At 33.0% G+C, this 25816-nt stretch overlaps 1 protein-coding gene and 1 pseudogene across 2 annotated transcripts in view; one reads left to right on the forward strand and one right to left on the reverse strand.

Annotated features, from left to right (window-relative positions):
• The window catches only part of MPP5 (membrane protein, palmitoylated 5 (MAGUK p55 subfamily member 5)), a 69431-nt gene that overhangs the window by 22066 nt on the left and 21549 nt on the right, over window positions 1–25816 (reverse strand). The window contains exons 3-8 of one of the 2 annotated variants that reach the window (XM_004681767.2): window positions 24684–25218; window positions 12524–12732; window positions 11245–11322; window positions 9767–9913; window positions 6853–7014; window positions 5466–5543 (exon numbers count right to left, since the gene is read on the reverse strand). In XM_004681767.2, the coding sequence (XP_004681824.1) occupies window positions 5466–5543; window positions 6853–7014; window positions 9767–9913; window positions 11245–11322; window positions 12524–12732; window positions 24684–25050 (1041 nt within the window). In that variant the 5' untranslated portion in view covers window positions 25051–25218. The remainder of the gene's footprint in view (window positions 1–5465; window positions 5544–6852; window positions 7015–9766; window positions 9914–11244; window positions 11323–12523; window positions 12733–24683; window positions 25219–25816) is intronic. The other variant, XM_012724629.1, reaches the window with a different exon arrangement.
• Window positions 10145–11100, forward strand: LOC105853566 (annotated as a pseudogene).

Consider the following 25816-nt stretch of genomic DNA (forward strand, 5'->3'; position numbering starts at 1 on the left):
CTAATTTGGGCAGGTGGCATGAGACATTTAAAATCTGTAAGAAACCCACTTTTACCTAACAAAATAGTATATGCTTTGAGTGTTTCTGTCACATATTGATTCAATTTCAAGTTTGGATTAAATGAGTCAAGCAATTGACTGAAAAACCTAAGAATTTCATAATTATTATTGTTTTTCTATCCAACTGTAATTTGGCATTTTAAACCTTTTTTGCCTTTACCATTATTAAGGTTGCTTAATGGACTTTATAAAATGTGATAAAATACTTTCTAAGTACTAAGGACATGATATATATATGTGTGTGTATATAATATGTATGTACCACACTATCTATCTGTACATAATGAATATATATATATTCATTATAATGGTTCAATAATGAAGAATCCTCAAGAAAGCAATCTCTGCAAGATTTTGCTTGAGGGTGGCATTAAAGAATTTTTTTTTTCAATTTCAGAAGGATATTTTAATGATTACTATAAATAGGAAATCGAACTCCCAATACAAACAAACAGCAAAAATGTGGTAAAGCGCCAAACACTTATTTTTCTTGCACCCAAATCAAGAAGCTGAATCTCACCAGCCCTTAGAACCCTCAACTCATGCCCTGTTTAGTCACCTACCCTTCCCCTCTAAGGGTAAACAAAGTCTCTGGTTAATACTTCATATAAATGGAATTGCATAGTATAAAGTCTTGGGCCAAATATAGATAAGCTATCTCACTTGATTTGACAATGTCTGGCAGTCTTCCAATAAGAGACTACCCTAAATAACTGCTGATGTGAAGATAGTTTTGATTCAAGTCTTGAGAGCTATATCAGTTCTGAAACTGAGCTTTACAAGGTCATGTAGGGCAGCAGCAAATTAAAACAGTTGAGAAACTGGATAAAAAGATTATACATATAATTTTGGCATGAGAAGGTTCTAATAGTAAGATCATCTAGAAAAATGCTTTCAAAAGCACTTTTGTAAGTACCATTCTTGTCAATCAACAATGCTTTATAATCTGTTAGTTACTTTTTAGTCAAAACACCTTGAAATCTAAAAATGAAAATTTTGAATTGGGGAGAGATCATTTTTGTTGTCAGGGTTTTCAGAGAAATCTATGAAATCAGTCAGCATGAGTGACACTTTGTCAAATCACTTTCTAAAAGCAATACCATGTATATTGTTTTTTAGTGTTTTGCTCAGATCACCTGTCTGGAATGTTTATTAAAACAATGAATTGGGCTATCATTAACATTTTACTTTCTAAGGTTGCTGCAAGCCCTGCACCCATGTTTTGTAACTGAGTAGAGCTGGGGCAGGATCTGCCATCAAGGTGAACTGAGGGCACCAGGAGAGGGCCCTTAGCCATTGCCAGAGCCCCAGACTCCACGACTGCCTTCTGGAATTGAGTAAATACAGAGCAGAAGAATCTTCTGGGACAGAGCCCATCAGCATATCCATTGCATCTACAGTGGAGATGCACCCTGTGGAGTTTTGGCCTAACAGTGCTGGACTTGATCTGGCCACCAGTTACTTACATTCCAGAAGGAGTATCCTGAAGAAATGCCTGCCACTATGAGTGGCACAGTGTTCCAATGCATGGAACAAATAAGAAAAAAAACAGGGAGAAGGAAAAATACAATAACCAAGCATGTCCTCAAGGGAGGCACACACACCACAAAAAGAAAAATCAGTCATCAGAACTCAGTAACAGTGACATGAAAGAACAGACACCTGCGTCCCTGTGTTTACTGCAGCACTATTTATATTAGGTAAGACTTGGAAACAACCCAAATGTCCCAAAATAGGTACTGGGTCAAGAAGATGGGATAAATATACACAATGGAATACTATTCAGCAATCAAAAAGCATAAACTAATGCCATTCGCGGCAATATGGATGGAACTTGAAGGGTTTATGCTCAGTGAAATAAGTCAGAAAGAAGATGAAGAATATTGGATGGTTTCACTTACAGGAGATAAGGGGAAGAGATAGGGAAACCAAATAAAGGATCAGGGGGAAAAAATAACAAAAAAAAAAACAACAAAACAAAAATAAACGGGCACTCTGGAGGGGATGGGAAGGGAGAGGGATCATAATGAGGGCAGAAAGAACACAAGGGACTATGGTGATGGTCCACAGGTGAACTGGTAGTGGAAATTCTATGGGGACTACACCTGAGAAAAGCAATCAAACATTGTGCAAAAATAAACAATGATGTAAAATACATATATAAATTTAAACAAAACCCCACTGATTTTTTTTAGATATATATGGATATATAATAATATAGATTATATAATGGCATGTTTTTATAAAAGTCACTATTTTATTCTTTTGAAATATTTATTTTCTTACATTGTTAATTTTTAGACTGTATCTGATTTCTCCCCTCAGTTATGGTCCCCATAGTTCTCCCACCACATACCACCTGTTATCTATCACCATGGTCACTTGTAGTTTCCTTCCCTGTAAAACACTGAATTCTTATGCCACATTTCAGACTTTTAGAATGCATTTGAACTAGGCTCCTTGGATAACAGATACATACCATTTAATGTACCCTAACATCTTGGGGAACTACTATCTTGAGGGAACATGAATAGACCAGTGAGGAGGCTATAGCTCTATGAACTTTACCAGAAGCCAACAAAGTCTCTGAGATGTTCGTCTATCTGTTTTTGCTTGGTCTCATCCCTGGACTATTCTGGATTTAGCTGGTTTGGAATGTGGCCCCTCTGTGCAGGCCGCGAAGAGTAGACATACAGACAACATACCTGCTTATGTGACAAACTTACCAAGTGCCACCTAAAGCCTATTCTAACATTAAGAACACTTAACATACCCCAAGCAAAATTTATTTCATATTAGAGAAACTGATCATTTAATTGAGTTGAACACTGACTTGAAATGTACTATGTAGCTTCTATCCATATATTCAAAGGGTAAATTCTTACCAGTTTTGTAAGTGTTCACCATCAACCTTTCCTCTCCAGTTTTGTTAGTGACTAATTTAGTTTTACTTTCCATATAAAGCAAAACAGTCCCCTTTAAATGAAGAAGACACTGATAGAAAAGACCCAGAGTTTAACAATGCCCTTAACATCATTGCAGTGCATCTGATCAAAACAATTGTTTGGTTCCTAAAGCAAACAACACAAAATCTATTTAAATTTCAGACTATGGAAATCTTTCGATGCTATTATCTTCTAGTTCAATATTTTTTCATTTTTTTTTTAGCACTTCTAAGTAATTCACATTCAAAGCCTAAAATGATGGTAGTATGGTAAAGAGATAATACATCGTTTATCTCTTTTGAAACATTCAAAGCAGCAAATAAGTTTTCTCTGAAATTCTTATTTCTGTGCCTTTTAGTATGCTAGATTTATCTTTAATTTTAAGAATTAACTTGTGAAAAAGAAAACAGTGTAAGTGTATCTTTGGCCCTCATTTTACCCATAAGACAGGTTGTAAAATTAAAAGCTGCATCAAGGGCCCTTCCTGGTTGCTTAATGGGTTAGAATGTAGTAATATGAAGCTATCTGCAGTTGCTTCAGCACAAGTTCAATCCCTGGTCAGGGAGGTGACCCACATGGCACAGCAGGTTTCTGCCTCACCCACTGCTCCCTCAGCAGTCAATCTGCCTATTCTGCTCCCCAGTTTGTCTGGTGAATCTTCTTACCATCCCTGTACCTCTGGCCTGTATCCTAGTTCTGCATGCATAAATAAATCTTTTTTTTTTTTTCTTTTTAAAGCAGCATCAAGAAAAGCCTCTGCAATGTCAAGAAAAGTTTCTAAATTCCTCCCTTGAGCCCTGGGATTCCTACTTCCCAACTGCCATCTACAAAAGGATATTTGTAGAACATTCAACTGATACTTAGTAGTAGGTAGCTAGGAATATGAACTGTAGGGTACCAGCAAAGAGCTAAATTCTCTAACTTGAAAAGTGATATCCACTGAAATTTTCTATGTGTTGTATCTTCTGATAGACATATTCATAATAAAAAATATAAAAATCTTGCTATATTATAAAATTCCAGATCATTTTCCAAATTAAAAAAAGCTAAGGCAAAATTATGTAACATATCTTATACCTATAACAGGAAAGTAAATACACTGACAACAGTGATTCTCAACTTTTCCTTCCAACATTGTCTCTATAAGCTATGAGCCTTAAACAATCATCTTAAATAACCTAGAATTCTTTTCAAACACAAAGTACATGTAAACAGACTGCTTCTCTGACCTATTCTTTCCACAATACAACACAGACATTCCCTTAGAATTTCATACCCTATATTCAATTCTAATACGTTATCTCCACTTGAATGCCCTGAGGTATTCAAATCTGTAAGGGGGACCTCTTGATTTTTCTCCCCAAATGTTTTCTTCCCAATTTTTCTTTAGTAAGAAGCACTGATAGTCCCCCAATTATCGAAACATTCTTGCTTCCTTCCTTTCCCTCACCCTCCATGATCACTAAAAGGTCCTATCATTTCTACTAGAACATAACCAGAATCATTTTTCTACTGCCACTGTTGTCATCCAAGTTTAAGCCATCATCATACTTACAATGACTACAATTTCCCAAATCTTGCTTCCATTATTGGTTCTACTAACTCAATTCCCCCAGAAGTAATTTTTTAAAATACAAATCAGAAACTAGTGAACTTACCTACTTTTACTTGAGTGCAAAAAATATTTTAAGTAATAACTTTGATACTCAAAACAACAAACATTCACATACATGTTTCTGTGTGGACTGAAGTTTTTAATTCCTTGGTGTTTACCTGTTTAACCAAATGAGTTGAAAACTTATATCCACACAAAAACCTGCAAGGGTTGCTTATAACAATTTTACTATTACTGCACAAACTGGGGGAAAAAGTCAAGTTGTTCTTCAATAGGTTAAGTAGATAAATTGTTGTATATCCAGACAATGGATATTATTAAGCAGTAAAAATAAGTGAGTTACCAAACAAAAATACATGGAAGAAATTAAATACTTATCGAAAAAAATCCAAAAATTATATGATTTCAATTGTATGATATTCTGGAAAAGGCAAAACTACTGAAAGAGTTAAAATGTCAGTAGTTGCCATATATTAAGGGAGAGAGAGTGGTGAATAAGCAAAGCATAGAGGATTTTTAGGGCAGTGAAACTACTCTGTACAATACAATGAATTATGTACTTTGAATTTGTAAATATCAAAATCCATAAGACATGGAACACCAAAAGTGAATCCCAATGTAAGCTATGAACTTTGAATGATGATGAAACCACTGATGTAACAAATGAACAGTTATGGTGCAGGATCTGAAAGTGGGTAGCCTATATATGTATAGGAGGTATGAAGGAACTCTGTACTTTCTCAATTTTGCTGTAAACCTAAAACTACTCTAAAAATTAGATTTTGAATTAAAAAAAGTAAGCAATGCACCAGACAATAAATAATGAATAAAAAAAAATCACTTACTACTGTTTCTTTGGCAGGAGGAGGCTTGATCTGTTGACTGGGAATCAGAACAAATGTCAAGGTACCATGCATATCAGACTGTAACAGAAAGATCAGGTATTTAAAAGTCCGTATTTATGAATGTCACTTCATGATATTATGATAGCTATTCCCTAATCTGGACAGTTCTAGAACTCCTCATCAACTTAAAAAAAAAAAAATCAGTAAAGATGACTCATTTCATCAAGAAACAGTCTACCCTTCATGACTTAAGAGTTACCCAGGTATGGCATTATACAATTCTGGTCAACTTGGGAAAGCCACTTTTATTTCCCACTTAGGGTAATTTTAGGATTCCACAGTGATGGGTTAAAAGATATCACAATGCTACAACAATTCTGGGTTATCTATTCTAATACATCAACTTTAATACAAAATAGTCTCAATTCCCAGATGCTTTATCACCCATTTTTTTTTTCAAATCCATGGTAACACTGACAGGTTCACAATTATTTTACAGTACACCCCGGACTACTTCATTTGGCTATCTCCAACAGATTCTAGTTAAAGCTTCTCCTGACATACTAGGCAGCAATGCTTAACCCAGCGATAGCAGCCAGAATTAAAAAGGCTAAAAAAGATGACCAATGGCACTTTGCTTTACCAATAATGGGACAAGTAAAAATAATGATGTGAGGATATTTTCTAGGTTATTCAACAGACATAAGCAGAGAGAGGAGATTCCACAATAATAAATGCTAGATAATTTAAGAATATATTTGGTTTGTAGGTAAATAGAGTGATCATAAATTGTCCTCAAAAGTTGAGGACATGGGTTTCAATATGAGACTATATATGGGGTTATAATAGCATTGTTTAGTAGAACTTTCTATGATGAGGCAAATACTCTTGGTATGGTAGGCACAGCTCCATAATGCTTGTGGCACCTCAAATAAAGCTAGTATGAGTAAGGAAATGAATTTTACATTTTACTTAAGTTGAAATAACTAATATATGTACTTAGTGGCTATTATATTGGACAAAGTTGACCTATCTTGCTATTATCTAAAACTGTTAAGGAAACAACAATCAACTGTAGACAATAAAAAGACAAAATGACCATAATGCCATGAGGGCATGGACCATGTTTTATATTGTGGCTAGCATATAGTAGGTACTCAATAAATATGCTGAATAATTTTACTAGTGATTTCAGTAGCAAATAAAATAGACAAAAAATATCAGTGGTACCTACCAAAAATAAAATTCTACTAATGTGGAAATAATTGTCATGTGAAAAAAAATCAGACTAGAAATTGTCCAGTATTCTTATTATTCTTAAAATGCTTTTGAGACACTTTATTCTGAATACTAATAAAGAATTATTCTTCTACCACTGTCAACTTACCAACAAGTCAAAAACCTCATTGACATCTTTCCCCCGAATTTCAATGCCATTAATTTCCAGAACTTCATCTCCTTCATGTAACAGACCACTTTTCTCTGCAGCACCTCCTTTTACTATCCGACTAATGATGACAGAATCCATTTCATTACGAACTGTGGCCCCCTAAAAAAGTTAAGTATCTAATTTTAAAATATAGTTTTTTTTTGTTAAACATTTCTTAATGTTTAGATTCTTAGTTTATTCAACATAGCCTCCAATTACTGTGAAAATAAATTTACTTACACAGCTAAGGTAATTATGGTATTTAGATGTGAAAGCTGAATATTTTCCCCAAACATTTTTGCTTAAGAAACATTCTGTTCATTACAATTCTAAAATCAAGCAGAACCTTGAAGCACACAACAAGAGTAACTTGATTAAAAAGTGTGACAACCTATAATCAAACTACTTCTTTATATGCTAGAGGTGATTCAAATGGTTATGTTAGAGTTAGGAATAATTAGTGAACATAACTTATACAACTATGAAAGTTCTTACCCTACCCCTTCAGTTCAAGTATCTTTAAGGAACAAATACCAATCTGGTTGATTACTCAAATGTTAAATATGATAGCTGCATTCAAACCCCAGTAAATATATTACATAATTTTTACTATAGAAATTGGAAGCATGAATGAAATATATAAGCTCAAACTGGAAATATGAAATACAGAACACAGCTTGAAAGCACAAAGTATATGACATTTTTTTCTTTTTTTATTTATATTTATAAATTACATTTATGTTTATTTTCTGGTAAGAAGAAACCTTGTCATATAACCTGCCCATAAAATGTAGTCCCTATCCCAGATTCCACATTTGCTAAGACATAATTGAGACATCAGGATTCAAGAATTTTTCTATGAAAATAAAGGAAAGAAAATTATGGCAATGACAGCAAACTAAGAGATTTTTTAAATTTTTACATATACTAACTTAAATTTATTAACATAAAAGAATACATACTTCTAAGGATATATTAAATATATAAACAACTGTGTCAACAGATTTAACTGAATAAAGATTCAATTTCTAGTGTGTGTATATAAAATATCCTTCATTTTTGTACAATGTGTAACTTCCCTGTGAAATTCTCACCACCAATTCACCTGTGCACCATCACCATAGTCCCTTGTGCTCTTCCCACCCATGTCCTGATCCTTCTCCCTCTTTCTCCCCTATAGAATTTCTTTGGTTTATGGTTGCCTGTTGGTTTTGATTTTTACTTTATAATTATTTTTTTTCCTTATTTGGTTCCTCTACGTTTATCCTATAAATGAAAACCTTAGATATTTTTCTTTATCTTTCTGGCTTATTTTGCTGAGCATAATCCCTTCAAGCTCCATCCACGGTGCTGTGTATGGCTTGAGTTTATCTTTTTTGATTGATGAGTAATACTGTTGTGTATATATACCACATCTTCTTGATCCAAGCATCTAGTTTTGGGTATTTGGGTTGTTTCCATCGCTTACTTAATTGTAAATAGTGCTGTAATGAACATAGGGATGCAGGGGTCCTTTAAGATTAATGTTTTTAACTGTTTTAAAAAATAACAATAAAATTAAAAAATTAATGTTTTTGTATCCTTTGAGTAGATTCCTAGGAGTGGAATTGCTGGGGCATAAGGAAACTTCATTTTTAGTAGTTTGAGGAACCTGCACACAGCTTTCCATAGCAGTTGGACCAGTTTGCATTCCCAGCACTGCAGGAGAGTTCCTTTTTCTCCACATCCTTGCCAACAACTGTTGCTAGTTTTTTCCCCCCCCATCATGTAATATTCTCACTGGTGTAAGGTGGTATCTCATTGTGGCTTTGATTTGCATTTCCCTGACTATGAGTGCTGTTGAACATTTTTTCATATACCTGTTAGCTATTTGTATTTCTTCTCTGGGAAACATGTCTTTTTAGTTCTTATACCCATTTCTGGTCTCTGTGTGTGTATAAAATCCTTTGTGTGCAATATGTGACTTCCTGGAATTGGGTTGTTTACTCTGCTTTTGTTGAGCTGTGTGAATTTTTAGATTTTTGTGATTAGTCCCTTACCATTAGTATGTGCAACAATTTTCTCTCAACCAGTGGGGTTATCTCTTTGTTTTGGTTTACATCTCTTTTGCTGTACAGAAGCTCTTTAATTTGATATAGTCCCAGTTGTCTATCTTTTTCTTCACTTCCTTTGCTTTAGGTGATGTGTCTTTAAAGATATTGAGATGTATGTGATGTAGTGTTTTGTCTATATTTTCTCCTATATATTTTATGATTATTAGACATAAAAAATTTTATCTAATTTTTTAACCCATTTTGAGTTGGTTCTTGTGCATGGCATGAGGTAGTAGCCTAGCTTCACTTGTGGATGTAGCATTCGAGGTTTCTCAGCACCATTTATTGAACAAACTGTCTTCGTTCAGCTGCATATTCTTTGCTCCTTTGTCAAAGATTAGTTGTCCATATGTCTGTGGGTTTCTATCTGAGCATTCTATTCAGTTCCAAGGTCTGTGTGTCCATTTTGTCCCAGTGCCATGTAGTTTTAATTATGATGGCTTTGTAGTATAGTTTGAAGCCTGGGAGTGTGATACCTCTATTCTTCTCCTTTAGTCAAGAGAGCTTTTCTTGTCAGTAGTTTTTAAAAGGTAAGAGAATCACTAAGCAGATTACTTGTCCATTTTTTTTTTGTTCTTCATCAGTTACTTATCTATTTAGATAAATTATTTAGCTATTAGATAGTAAAGCTATTATTTTTGTCAAATTATGGGTGAGAGAAGATGAACAAATTTTTCTCAAATAAGCAAGAAGATTCTGACAAAGTTTCTTCAACCTGTCTGTCATACATAGGATCCACGTACAGAAAGAATCTCAGATCAGACATGCGGAACACTTACCAGTGGAATATCTCGAGCCTTTTCTATACGAACAATTTTTACAGTTTCTCCTCCATACTGGCCAATGCTTTCATACACTCTCTCATCTGTAATGGGTTCTAGTTGCATTTCCTGCTCAGCAACCTTATCATGGGCCAGTAAAAGTGCCTGTTTTAAAGAAATCCACAGAATTTAAAGAAACACCATAATTATTTCTGTAGAGAGATGTATCTTGGTCATAGACATAGTATTCTGGTCATCAAATATTTAAAAGAAGTACTATAGATTATATGTGTGTGTGTATTTGTATTTTCAGATCTGTTTTGCAACTTTCCAAAATAAGTATAGATGCAACTCTGTATATTTTATTTTTTAAAAAAGATTTACTTATTTATACATATGGAATTGGGGTACTGCTAAGGGCATGGGGGTGAGAGGATTCACCAGTGGGGAACAGAACAGTGGACTGACTGAAATACACTGCTGAGGGAGGCAGCTGGCAAAACAGCTGAAGTCTGCTACACCATGTGGGTCAGCTCCCTGGCCAGGGATAGAACTCATGCTGCAGTGGCTGCAGATAGGTTGCTAAGACTTATACCCCTTTTGCCTTAGTATATTTTATAGTTTAATGATAGCTACAGATGTGATAAGCTGAATTAGGTGTACTCTGGGATGGAACATCGAAGTCTAAAATGCTTAACTTCATAAAAAAAAGTTATAGGGTTAACACCATAGAAAGACTTTATTGGTAATATAACCCTCCCCCAAAAGAAGATTTTTCATAAAGAATAAGAAATTGTTTCAAAAATAATAAATACAAAGATATGTAATTCAGCAATAACTGTTTTTCAGTGCGACTTTTAAATAATAAAAATATATTAGATAATGTTTGAGGTGTCTAAGTCTTTGATTAAAAAAAAAAAAAAAATCAAAAAAATTTTCCTCCCCAGCACCTGGAAGATCCAACACCACCATAAATGATACAATAATGGACCAGGAAGTTCATAACCAAAAGACTGCTTTAGTGGAAACAAATGGTCATTGACATCTTTCACTGTGGGAAGGCAAGAGTACTTAAGATAGAAATCTGGGGGAAGCTAGCTAACATGCACAAGACTAACCCTAATGTCATCTCTGTATTTGGATTTAGAACCCATTTTGGAGGTGGCAAGACAACTGGCTTTAGCATACTTTACAATTCTTGGATAATGAAAAGAAAAATGAACCCAAATTCAGACTTGTAAGACAGTCTATATGAGAAGGAAAAGATCTCAAGAAAATAGCAACAGGAATGCAAGGACAGAATGGACAGTGTCAGGAGGACTAGAAAGGCCAATGTTGGTGCTGGCAAATAAGAAGTAAAGATTCTACAGTGACTTTTTCTGTCTGTGGTAGTGGTGAAGATTTCTGGGAGGATTAATAAAACATTTTCTATGTCTAGCAGGGGAAAAAAGGCAAGGCTGAAAAAAAGCACACACAATGTTCAGTCCATTTGCTACCTGAATATGTGGAGCATTCAGTAAAGCAGTTAACTCTAGACCTTCTTTCTGGTGAACTGGTTTCAAAACAGTTTGTACCTAAGAAATAGAGAGAAAAATTATTCTCTCTAGGTTAGAAGAAATGCCACCAGCATTTATACAGGTATTTTTATTAAGGTTCAAATTAAAATCATAAAAACTACTTATAAGAAGCAATAAAAATAATTTTTAAAAAGTCAAAATGCTTTTTCTCCAGTTTTCAAGGTTAAAATAGCATTTGTTATTTTATAAAAGCCACCAGAAAAAACTTTGATTCTTAATTGTTTCTATAAAATAAATTATTAATTACATAAGAGAAGAAAAACTGAGTAAATTAAAACAGTTTAAGGAGATGACATCTTAAAGAGTCACCAACTAATAAGATAAATTTCAGAGCAAAGCTATCACCACGATACTACAGTGTATGACATAAAAATTTCCTGGGAAAAAAAAAATTTCCTGAAGTTCAGCAGTTATCATATTCTTAGGATAAATTTTACTTGATTATGAAATTTTTAGTTTCTTTTAAGTCATTTAAGGTTCTTAAAATATTGAGATCATCTATATAAATGGTTAAACACAGTACCTAGAGCACATAATAAATGATTAGTTTAATGTATTTCAAAATGTGAGTTATTTATACAAATGTGTAAGCTTTTACACAAATGTTTATAAATTGAATTGCTGTCTAGTGAATGAAGTCATGCATTCTGTTTTACAAAAACACTATCAAGCAGCAGCAGCAAAGAATTTAAAACTCAGCATATTAAGAAGGAAAACTCACAAAATGAAGTTTAATTATTTTGGACCCTCTATACAGTTTTTACAGAGGAAAAACTTCAGAATACCTACAAGTAACATATCTTTATGATACCTGATTAGCAAATATTCTTTTATTTCATTAGCATTCATTTATCTCAGTATAATGACAATGATTAAAATATAACTACATTCTAAAAACATTGAAAAGATTTCTTCTATAATAATATATTTCCCTTACTCAACAAATGAACAACTACATACACACACACACTCCTTAAATACTGTCTTCATCAAATGGAATAGTTCTTACTCTCATCTCAAGTGTACGATTTTTCAGGATAAAAAAAAAATGTAGCAAATTTTTGGTATCATAATAACTGAACATGGAATCATTAGGAATTAACTCAAACAACCTTTTATTCCCATCAGTATTTCCCAACAATACTGCCTTACTATAGCTAATAGTTATCTGTATTAATCAGGAGTTAAGCAAACATACCTCTTGTGCGAGACCTTGTGCACTGGAGAGAAGAGGAAACGGAGGACTGGCTTTGTTCATGTGCACTGTGACAGCATTGTGTATCTTAAATGCATTCTGGAAATCTTTATTTTGTACAAGTTGTAAGAGTAGTGAAATATCCTCCTGGCTCTGAGAATCTACCAACGTATGTTGAATATGTTTAAGTGAAGAAAACAAGTCTTCCACTTCTAGTAGAAGAAAAATAAATATTGTTTCTGTTATATTTCAACATAAGTTTCAAGATAAAATTTTTTTTGAAACAACTTTTAAAAACCCGCCAAAAGTGGCATATAATTTTGAGTGTCAAATCACTGTCATTTCTTTGATTTATAAAACTTTAAAAATTACGTAATGGAATATCTTGCATTTTCTCGATGGTGTTTTAATGATAACACACTATATATATATGAATTAGGTAATACAGAAGTGAAAAAAGAAATTTAAGACCACTATAATCCTATCAACTAGAAGCAACTTTTTAAACATCACAACTATTTCTTTTTCATTAAACAGTAAATTTTAATCATTTTTATACATCACAATCAGTCTTCAGAAATAGCTTCATGATGTTCTATTACATGACTGAATCACTTATAACCACTTAGTTGCGCATTCTTATTGCTTACAATTTTACTGTTATAAGTAATAGTAAATTATTTCAGTAGCTAACAGTCACTGCTGCATAAAAATTTGTCTGAGATTCTGGTGTTTTCTTAAAATAATTCCTTGAAGTAGTATTTTAATATGAGACTAATGTTTTAAAAGTCAAATAGGTTTTCAAGAATATTTTACTAATCTAGGCTCCATTACAGCAATATTTGCCATTAGCATTTAAAAAACCCTTTACTTTTTAATTAAAAAGGGAGGCTGAAGTTTATTTATATTTACCAGGTACTTCTTTTGTGGTCATTAGCCTTTTATGAATGGTAATCTCCTAAAACTATACTTACAGTTCTGGATATGTGTGATTTGTAAACATGCCTGTCAGTGTACATACACAACTTAGGATTTTTTCTCCAGGAGTTATCCCCAAAACAATTAATAACCACAGATGTCGCTCTCTGACCATAACAGATATGTGCACACGTGTGTACACTTTGTTGTATTTGTTGGAAACAGTTTCCTAATTTTTCCATTTTTCTGTTCAGTATATTTCTGGTAGCTTTTATGGAAGGTTTTCTTCTATAGTAAGAATGAGCCACCTTTTTCTGGGTGCTTTCTTTCACTATTTCTAAGCTTATAAATTACTTCTCCTATCATTAAATATTTACTTACCTTTCTCCTAACTTCTTGTAGCTTCTATTTCATTATAAACTTTAGTCCAACTGGAGATTATTTTGTTATAGAATTGAGGGAAATTTTTAATTTCCTTTTCCTTCTAAGTGATTAATCAAATACAGTGGCATAATTCATAATCCTTCCTTTTCCACTCATTAATTAATACCACCAAATTCCTGATATATTAGTATCTTTTCTTAATCTAGTAGTCTATCAGAACCACAATTTCTTATGTAGTATCAGTTTTTGCTCATACTGATAAGTTCTTGCTAATTTTTCAAAATGCCTTGACTATTCAAAATCAGTTACAGGATCTTTTTTTTTTTCTTCAAGATCTCTTCCATTCTTTTTTCCATTCTTTCAAAAAGAAAAATCCTACTGAATTGTTTACTGAAATTAAACCAGTAAATGAGTCTTAGAAAACACAATGTCTGTCATGTCATACATAGTCACATGGGAAAAAAAAATCTCATTTAAATCTTGTTGATTTTTTTATAACTCCTGTAGAAAAGATGTTGATTCTTTTACATTTGTCTTGTATCTCACTACTTCAATTAAATATTTAAATATTCAAATAGTTCAAGTGATTCCTGAAGTTTCCTACTTTCCTCCTCCAAAATCAAAATAGCTATAGTCCACCTTATAAAGTATATATGTATATGTATATGCTGCTCATGAATAACTTAAGATATAGCAAAAAAAAAAAAAAAACAACAGGAAAGTCACACAAAAAAAGTCATCAGAATGATATTAACAAGTTATGACCCAGAGACATATAAAATTTGAGATAATATTTAACTATAATCTAATATGATAGAAATATGGATGGGGGTAAGGGAAAATATTAGTCAAAGAGTATAAATTTTCAGTTTTAATCAAGTTCTGAGTGGCTAATGTACAGCATGAATAGTAGATACCGCATATTTGAAATTTACTAAGAACAGACCAACATTAAAAAGGTAACTATGTGGATGTGTTAATGACTGTTATTACAGTAACCATTTCACAGGATATATATCATATCATCATGCTGTATACCTTAGATATACACACATAATATGTCATTTATACATCAATAAAAAGTAAAGCTAGTATAAGAAAAGACTATGGAATGTCAAATTCCATCAAATACAAAGTTTAATACAAAATTACCTAAATATGTAAAGAATTTCCTAAGAGTATAAAGAATTAAATTGCCTTAAACTATGTTTAGAGCAAAACAGGAAAATATCTTGAATATCTTGAAAGGAAAAAGAATTACAGAACCAATGGAGTAGTTAAGGCTGCAATATTAAAGGAGCTATACACTTCCCTGAGTAGATAATGAGATGTATGTGTTTTAATGAGATATATGTTTAATTTTAGTAACTGTTTAAAGGGGCTGAGTCTGTTTGCCAGAACAATGAGAAAAACCAGAAGTTTCAGATTTCCCCACTGGCTGAAATCAGTAAGCAAACTAAGCCATCACAGAAGGTAACTATCTCCCTATTTCATCTCCTTCAACCCTAGGGAAGATTTAAATTTTTTGTTTTTTAAAGATTTATTTATTTATGCATACAGAACTGGAGTACAGGCCAGAGGCTCAGGGGCGGTGAGAGGCTTCACCAGAGACAGAGCAGGGAACAGAACAGGCAGATGGATGAAGTTCACTGCTGAGGGGAGCAGTGTGCGGGCAGGAGAGGTCTGCCACGCCATGTGGTCACCTCCCGGAGCAGGCGGGAATCGAACTCATGCGGAAGTGGCTTTAGATTCTCAGTGCTGTGCTTTAACCCGCTGTGCCACCAGGGAGGGCCAAGATTTAAATTTTTAAAGGCAAAGGAATTTCTGCGTACCTCTCCTGTGTACCAAAGTCACCCACAATGACATGAAAAAATGACATAAAAATAAACTGCAGTCTTTTATCTTTCAGCTATAATTACTGGTATAATTTCATTATTCTGTAACTATACCCTTTTTTGGGGGGGAAGCTTTATCATTTAACCACATGATCACATTGTAAATGTTATTTTGCAACCTGATATTTTCCAATTCCTTTACACTAAAACTGATAACAAAAACATTTAAAATATTGGCATGTAATGGCAAATGCATTGCAGACTTGTGCTAATTCATACTACTAACACCAGTAAACATTAGTGTCTGTTTCTATAAACAAAGATCAAAGGAACAAGTATCAATCCTTCAAATTTTGATGATCTAATTAGGAAAAAAATGTTTCTTTTCCTAACAGTGAGATTGAATATATATTTACGAAGTTAGCAGTCACTTGGATTTCTTCTTTCTTCTACCTCCTACTTATCTACTGCTTATTATTATTATTTTTTAAACTAAAGCTTTTTTCCCTTTCTTTTTGCATCTGGAATCACATTGATTATAGAGCTATCCATGCAGTCTTAAACAGATTATAGTGAATATAATTTTTTCTTTTCTTCTATGTCAGAACAATGTTTTTTAATTACGGATATTTATGAGAATTAACAAAATTCACAAACATACTGAGTTCTACTTCAAACACTACCAAACTCTCATGTACATATGCACACACACATATATGTTGACTATATTTGGTTTAGAACCTCTGACCTAAAATGTTTTATTAGTATTAGATACTGTAATATTTTAAGACTGATATACTTGGGACTAAGTCAAACCTATTTTCTTCTATACTAAATGACATTCATTTTTGTATCAAATTTCTGTATCTGATTTTACATTATTCAGTTTTCTCCTTGGCAACCATTTCCTTTTATTGTCCTCTTGTTTCTGTGGCAAACATAGCATGCAATATTCATATTTTGAATATTTTAAGTACAAATACTGTAGTCATAAGCCAGCAAGAAAAACTAGAGAAAGTGAGGTAGGGTAATCTAAATTAGGAATAGCTTGATGAGAGCTATAACTTGATCAATGACCATACTCAGATTAGTTAACAGCTGAGAATGATAAAACAGGAAAAAAAATTATAGTTTCAAAGTTTTAAGATATAAGAAGGTTTCTCATATTGCTAGGTACTGAGGTAAGGAACACAGGTTCTAGAGAAACAAAATCTGGTCAATTTATTTATATTGTGGTTCATACTGAGGAGATATAAAGCCACAAAGAACTAGGACAGTTTACGTTTCTGACATAGTGGGGGAATAAAAAATTAAACACTACTCCTACTACCACCCCCAAAATTCTAGGTCTTGATTGTGATAAGGTTACTCATCTGTTTTTGGAAAGTTGTCCTGAGATGTCTTTTCACCCCAAACAGAGGTATGTAATGTATACTCACTAGTATTTAAAGGAGCTTACACATTCTAGCTAGATTGTAAGTACAAATACTGAAATCATAGTCAACAAGAAAAACTAGACTTTACTAATATCAGTTACTGTAACATTTTAAGATTGATATATTTCACATACTAAGAATTTCTTCTAGTTAAGGATCTGTACTATGCTCACACATATAATGCAGATAATGTATGTTTTCAACAGTCTCCAAATGCTACTTTAGCTGTTTATATTATTGCTGTATTTTATTTCTATTTTTATCTTTAACCAAGGCTTTTATGCTTGAATATTTTCTTAGAGTATTTAAATTCATTTCTAACATAGCAATAGTATGCCAGATTGTACACTTAGAAATCTAGGAAAAAACTAAAGCTGAAACTTCTGATAATGTAAAAGTTACCCATTTTTTAAAGAAAATGTAAAGCCACTGACAGTACTGCTAGTCGAGGTAACAAAATAGTATATAGCAAAATTAGTAATTATGATTTAAATAGGCATAGGTTTCAGATAAATTCCATACCTGCTTTCATGACCAATTTAGCTGGGAAAGTTTTCAAACAGCATTCTTAAGAACGCAAGCTGACCAAAGTACTCTCATCTTTCAGGTTCAAATATATTTCCATTTAAAAAGTTTAATAAACAAGTAGAACAGATTAATTTAACACTCAGGAGAGTGTTGAAACTTCATTAAACATTATGCAGCTTTGGTAAGATACAGTTTAAATATTGTGAAGCTGAAACACAAGCCTCCTGATAAAATGAGCATGCTGCCTCTGCCCACTTAAAGTCATATAGAAATTTCTACAGCATTAGTTTTAAAATACCAATAATCTTAAAATATAATAAATGAAATGAGGTCACTATCTTTATTAAATTCTTCATCAGAAAATTCTGAATAGAATTCTGAAAAAAGGTTTTTTTCTTTGCTAAGTATGCCATAATGAAAAATACTTGTTGACAACAAGGATTCAGAAATCCTCATGTTCAGATATAAAAAATCCTTAATAATCTGGTCAGAATATTTAGCTGTTGGATTAATTACAAAAACTCACTGCTCCTATATGTTGATAGTACATCTTTAAAAATACTTTACAAATGCATATTATTCAAAACCAGTAAATCTACATACTTAAGGAAATGTTCTACTTTCTGATGGTTCAATTAAGTTATATCAGTTAACTAAAACAAATTAAAAGCCTCTTAAGATTTTAAACATTCTGTACAATTGGGGAAGGGTAGAGGTGTGAAAAACTCCAATCAGATGCAACTAAGACACTCCTGTCAAATATGTATTTTTCTGTAATAATGATGAAGATACACAGACAACAGAGAAGAACAAAAACTCCCTATTCAGAATACAGAGGCTCCTTTCCCCACTTTCCTAAAGAGACAAAACAGACTTGAAGTGAAAGAACCCATGGACAAAGAAGTGGAGCTAAGTGGAGAATCACAGGGCTAGTGAGAAAGCATGACACAAGTGCAGAATGTAAAGAGTGGATACAGAAGAGCGTGCTGAAGCAGAGAGGTACCCACAGCAAGGCAGGCTGGAGGGAAGTAGATACTCAACAGAGTGGAAGGCAAAGGCAATTCTAGCTTTGTTCCTAAGTTCTAGTCTGTAACAACTTTTCTACAAGGAAGTTCTTTACAGCTACCCTGAAGTCCTGGTCCATCTTGACCATCACTAGAAGTTGTTTTAATTCTCATCTTCTCTAACATTGCATATCACATTTAAATCTTGATGTGTATGTTCAAAAAGAGAACATATCATCTAAATGTGTAAGAAAAGTCACTTAATATGACTTTGGGATACGATTAATCACACAAATACAAATATACACATATGGACATATGTGGACACAAATCCACCCCCCTGAATTCTCTGTTTTTCCCTTGCCTTATCCTAATAGCCTAAATGTAAAAGAATGATGTTAACAGAAATCAACTGTCAGGAGTTGCTTTATCTAAGCAACTCCCAAAACCTACATACCCAAGGAAGCTGAGGAATTTCCAACTCTGGAGATCTTTCAAAGCTATGGAGATAACCATCAACCCTGGATTAGTTTTGCTTATTTTCACTTATTGCTATCACTTATCCCACATAAAAACAGATAGTTTTGAGAAAGCTAACATTAAGGTTCTTTGATTTCATTGTTTAAATAATACCAATGCTTCTAATCTAGCCTCAGAAGTTTCTGGATTCCAACCAACTTTGCATCTGTTTTTGGAAACTGAAAGATTTCTTCTCATCCCCTAAGCTATAGAAATCAGATACTGAGATGAAAAATAACATTATTGAGTATGAGGAAATTTTCTCAGCTACTAGTATATGGAACAGATGAATCAAAATTAGAAAATTCATTCAGCTAAGCTATGCTTAAAAGGGGATAGTTTTATTTTTCTTTTTAAATTTAAGGGCATAAAATTCAGTATTGGACTTTTGATTTTCAGTGGCCTAAGTGAGAATAAATTCATTCAAATTAGTCAAGTTCATAAAAAATTCTGAATAGTACTTATTCACTAGAAATAGGGTAAACACGGGCCCTCCCTGGTGGCGCAGCAGGTTAAATAAAGCACAGCACAAAAAAGCTTGAGCCACTTCCGCGTGAGTTCGATCCCCACCTGCCCCGGAGGTGACCACATGGCGCGGCAGACCTCTCCTGACCCACCTGCTGCTCCCCTCAGCAGTGTACATCGTCAATCTGCCTGTTCTGCTCCCCACTCTGTCTTTGGTGAATCCTCTCACCCTCTGCATCTCTGGCTTGTACCCCAGTTCTGTACAAATAAATAAATCTTAAAAAAAAAATAGGGTAAACACATTAAAAAGAAACAGAATACAAGTAAAACAAAGATAGTTGAGACAGCAGAGCAAAAACTTACCACTATAAAAACTAAGACAATGGAAAGCTTACTGAAGTGACTGTTAATCAGTCAAGTATAAAGCTTCAGCTTTTTCTCTGGAAAAAATATAAAGGAGTTTGGTAAGAGAGGGACAAAAAAATCCCAAATATATAGTCAGAACGCCTGGGTAGTAAGTTATGGCCTGATGATTTATTACTTAGATTATACAGGCATATCGTTTTCTTGCACTTTGCAGATAATGTGCAATTATAAATTATTTGTGTAAAAACTGAAAGTCTATTGGTGCCATAACCCAACATCATGAGTTTATTTTATGTCTCTGTGTCACATTTAATTATGTTATGTACACCGTTTTGCTAGAAATAATGCTATTGTACGCTTACTAGTTCAGAGTAAATATAGTATTTATATGCACTGGGAAACCAAAAATATCATCATGATTAGTCTTATTGTCATACTCATTTTACTGTAGTTCTCTGGAACTGAACTTGCATTATCTCAGAGGCATGCCCATGTCACTGGACAACCCCTCTCAAGTCTCAGGGTCTTTCTATCAAGTAAGTGGTTTTGACTAGATTGTATTTCTTAAATTTTTGGTGGTAAGTCATTAAAAAGATTTATTTTTTGGGCTCTCCCTGGTTAAAGCACTGCATTATGAAGCTCTCTGAAGCCACTGCAGCAAGAGTTCGATCCTCGGGCAAGGAACTGACCCACATGGTGCAGCAGACCTCTTCTGATCCACCCCATGCTCCCCTCAGCAGTGTACTTTGTCAATCTGCCTGTTCTGTTCCCCGCTCTGTCTCTGGTGAATCCTCTCACCCACCACACCTCTGGCCTATATACCCCAGTTCTGTAGGCATAAATAGATAAATCTTTAAAAAAAAAAAAAAAGTTGTATTTTTAAATTTCTCAACCCAGTATATAAATATATATTTTAAATAAAAGATCTATGAAAAATTAGAAGCAATATAATATACTTTAATATTTTTCTCATTTACTCTATTTCTAAATAAAAAACACTAGTTACTAGGATGGCTAAAACTAAAAGATACATAATGACAATGAGGATTCAGAGAAACTAGAACCTTTCCAAACTGCAGAAATTGTGGAGGTAATGGCAGTTTCTAATAAGTTACACACAGAATTATCCTATGACCCAGCAGTTTTCTATATATACATCTTCCAAAGGTGAAAACAGGTGTTCAAATAGCAACTTGTACGTGAATGTTCACAACAGCACTATTCATAATAGACAACAGGCTGGGGAAAAAGAGTGTTTCATCAATCACTGGGCTGTTAGATAAATATAGTATATACATGCTGTAGAAGATTATTCAATACTAAAAAGGAACAAAGTACTGGTTAATGTGCTACGACATGGATAAACCATGAAGACATTATGCTATGTGAAAAGCAGGCAGTCATACAAGGACACAGATTATATGATTCTATTAACATGAAATGTCCAAATATGCAAATCAACAAACAAAAAGTATACTGCAGTTTTTCGGTTGGGGTGATGAGAGTAAGGGATTGCAAATGGGTACAGAGTTTCTTTTTGGAGTAAAGTAAACATTCTGAAATTATATAGTGGTGATGGGTGCACAAATATTTAGTGTTTTAAGTACACTAAATATTTGCAAACTCTAAAAAAATTAATTTTATGGTATGTTAATTTACATACCATCTAAATAAAGTTGTTATTTCTTAAAATGAAATTTTAAACTATTGGTCAAGACTAACAAATTAATTTAATGAACTAAAAAGTCAGATGATGTTTGGTTCTTTCAAAAGTTAGTTTTTCCTACACAGTCCCCCACTACATACCCATCACTCTCAATAAAACCAAATATATTTCAAACCCATAATAACTTTGCCTCTTTTTAAATTTTATATAAACAGAGCCATAGACTACAAAACCCTTTTTGCATTCGAACATGCTTACATACATTTTTTTCACTTGACTCTCAAGAAAATTTTGAAACTGATGCTCATAAAATTGCTTGCTTAAGATCAATAACAAACTCAACATCTAACATCTAACATCTAACTCAACATCTAACATCTAACATCTAACATCCCTGAACTTTCCAATATGCAATAGTTACATTCATTCCTAAGTATATGATGGAATGACACAAGTCTTTTTTAAAAAGGAAAAAAGTAAACCTTATTGTTACTTAATAGGTTAAATGAAGTCTTTATGTCAAACACTTAATGATATAGCAGTTAATTATATTTTTAGTGGGATTATGTATATCTAACCAAGACTATATGCAGTTTAACTTAAGATTAGGTTAACTCTCATTTCAGCAATATGAAGAAATCAGAAAAAGTTTCAAATGCTCCTAACATTTTAAACATTAAATCTAGTACCATAGCATCAACAGATCTAATAATTTTATTTACAGGGTGGTTATAAAAACCTCCCTCAAAGAATGGACTAAACTTTGTTTAGAAATATCCATAGCAGTTGAGCATACATTTAACAATAAATTCATTAACTTTTCAAAAAGTAGCTCAAGGTATACTGGCATGGAATTTTGTTCACTAGAATAAATTTTATCTTAAAAAAAGTCACAATCCAGCAAAATTCTAGTACAGCCGATGGTCCATATAAAGTCAAGTAATATAGAAACAAAAATGGAAGAGATTTCACGTACGTCGTCAAATACAGGAATACTCTCTATTTAATTGTTTGAAGAGTCAGAAACATCTGACCAAAAAAAAAAAAAAAAAAAAAAGTGAGTAGACACTAATATAGACTGAAACATACTATTGATATCATGAAAATATTTTCTTCAATATAGTTTTCTTCCCACTGGTCGTCTTTTTCCCCTTAACACCACTAGCATTTGATATAAATTAGAAAATCCCTAATCACAAATTTCAAGAAACATTTTATTAATCACAAGCCAGCTTATTATGTGGTGTATAGATTGGTGGGTGCATGTGGCTTTCCTAGTTTCCTCAAGGTGTATAATATAAATAGATGGTTTCCTATTTTATCCCATTTACCATCTATTAAATTTACTTGTCTACAATTCTAGTACAAACTACTTATCTGTGAATAAACAAACAGTAAAATCTATAAACTAGTGAAAATGATTCTAATTCCACATCATCATATTCAAATCTGCATTCTATTCTTAGGATTTCATTTGCTTTGCTAATAAAATAGAAATGCATAACATTTCATTTGTAGTAAAGCAAGTTTTAATAATTATGTCAACTATAAGGAACTGTCTTCCTTAATATATCAAAATCTAATTTAGAGTTCCAATAATTTATACGAAATTAAGTTCCTGCATCACTATTTTCTAATTTTCGGTAAGATTCTGACTGCTTTTTTTTTTTTAGATAGTTTACTTTTATATCATTTTGTACATTTTTTTCATCTCAATTGTAATCCCCAATGGTGTGTTTCTCATCACCAAGTCACCCATGTGCCATCACCATAGTCCAGTGCACTTCCCTCCCCCCACTGTTTTTGATCCTATTCCCTACAGATTCTGACTGCTTTTAATAAGAAAATCCAGTTCATTTTATACAAATATTTTCTATAAATGCCATCCCTGCACTTTAATTGTTATACCTATCAAATTTATAAATATCTTCATTAAAAATTCCTCCAGCTGATTAAAGTGTGCATCTTCCAATCACATTTTGTAGTTTTTAAAAAGTATTTTTTCTACTTACAGATAAATGATGATGATCATTTGGAAACTGGACTACCTCTCAAAGAAATAACACCAGTTGCCCCATCCTTCCCTTACTTAAAACAAGGTTTCTGTTTCTGGCTGTGTGAAGTTGTCTTCTGGTACATGTATATTAATCAAAATATAGGCGGGGAGACACATCCAACTTTAAGGGAGTATTTCTGGTTTGTTAGATGTGTTAGCAAATTATGAACAGGAAAAAAAATGCTGGGTACAAAGCTACTACACTTCAATTTAAAATGGAAATGTAAAACTGAGTATATCCAAAAGCTGAAGTTTTGAGTGGCATTAATAATGTTATAACTAGTGTCAACTTTTCATATTGCCATTTATGAACATTTCAATGATCACTCTTATATGCATGCAAGGGAGAGCATAAGTTCAAAAATCAAATAGGTTCGATTTTTGTTTGATCTAAGTTTCGCAACATATATTCAACATCAATGTCTCGTATATTTGTAAGGCTCTAAAAAACAATTTTGTCACAAGACTTATTTTTGTCTGTACCTTTTTATTTTCTCTACAGAATGGAATGTGGGAATAAACAGAATATGGAATTTTGCGTCATGCTTCATGTGTATGATGCCATATGAAGTGTATCAATTTCTAATGACAGTCGTTAAAGAAAACCATAGATTTCAAGCTACAAATATTGACATTACTATTTCACAAATTTTAAGGATATCAGAAATTAAAACTTGCCTTTCAATTTTGGTACAAAAGCTTGAGATTCAAACAAAACGTAAATTTTAAGCCTCTTAAATGTTAGGCCACAGTGTAGAATTTTTAATTCAAAATTATGTGTGAAAATACGCTATAATAACTGAACAGACCAGCTCTATGTGGTTAATAGCAAAGAATGACGACCTTTCTAAGAAAAGAATTGATCCTGAACTAAATGCAAATTCTTGCTTGCGTTCTCATATCCCTCCTTTCTCCCTACATACATTCATGCTAAGGCAACAAAAACAAAAAGCAAACCACTTTCTGTTACTCTTGTGTTTACTCACCTAATATTTTCACAGCATAATGAGGACTTTCTAAGACAATTCCTTCTTCTGTATCAAATATAGGGTTATCTATTCCAGTCTTTGGAGGAATTTGGGCTAATTTCTTAAGTCTCATGGAAGAATTAAGGTCAAGTTCTTGCTTTTTCCCTTCTTCCTCTCGCCTACGCCTCATGTCTTCCTGTTGTTGCCGAATACGCTCCAACTGTGCACTTCGACGTACTGGCATCAGCCTGGTGCCCAAATCTCCAGGGCAGTCAACAGCCATCTCTCGGTGCTTCTGATGTTCCACTGGTGATGCAAGATCAACATTTTTTACTTCGCTGTCTGATTCCTCAGTAACATGCCCATTCATATGGGATGTTGTCATGGTTATCTAAAAGAACCTGACCACTTTTTATAACTCAAATTTTCCTATAAAGCCAATCTCTTGATTCTGTAGTATAAAATCCATGTTACTTCAAAAACAAAAACAAAAAAAAAAAAAAACTTCTCACATCACATAATAATGCTATGAAAATGTATCCATGAAGGAAATCTAAGGGAAAGATGGGGGAAAAAAGTATGAGAATTACAATATAAAAGATTTTACATAACCCACTTCTAATTACATAATATAAAAAGTATCTTTTAAATATATAACATTATTTTACTATGTAAAGTATTTTCATTTTAGAGATAATGGTTGGAAAAGTAAAGTACTTCAGTACACACACAAAAAGCCTCTTTTTGTTGAAGCATTTGAAATATACTGTTTAATTTCACAACTGAGAAAAATGATCTTTAGAAAGTTTAGCAAAGTAGGAAAGTAAAGTTTTGGGTACTAAATAGTAGAGAATGGGTTGCTTAAGGCATAAAGATGTTTTAATCATCTTTGTAGAATAGTCACAACAAGTGAACTTTACATTCACCTAATACACATGAGATTGTAATAACTTCAAAGTTATCACCAAAGAAACTAGAATTGGGCATACAGCAAGCCATGCTGGTGTCTCACCTGAGATAAAGCAATATTCTGGAGGACAACTCACTTTCCCCAGGAGTTTATGAGAGTAAAAGATAACCAAAGGAAAAGAAACTTTAATTAGAGGTAAGAGGTCTACAGATTAAAAATACTTTGGAAAAGAAACTTTAAT

This window comes from Condylura cristata, unplaced genomic scaffold (assembly GCF_000260355.1).
Source record: "Condylura cristata isolate star-nosed mole 26May11 unplaced genomic scaffold, ConCri1.0 scaffold00013, whole genome shotgun sequence".
NCBI lineage: Eukaryota > Metazoa > Chordata > Mammalia > Eulipotyphla > Talpidae > Condylura > Condylura cristata.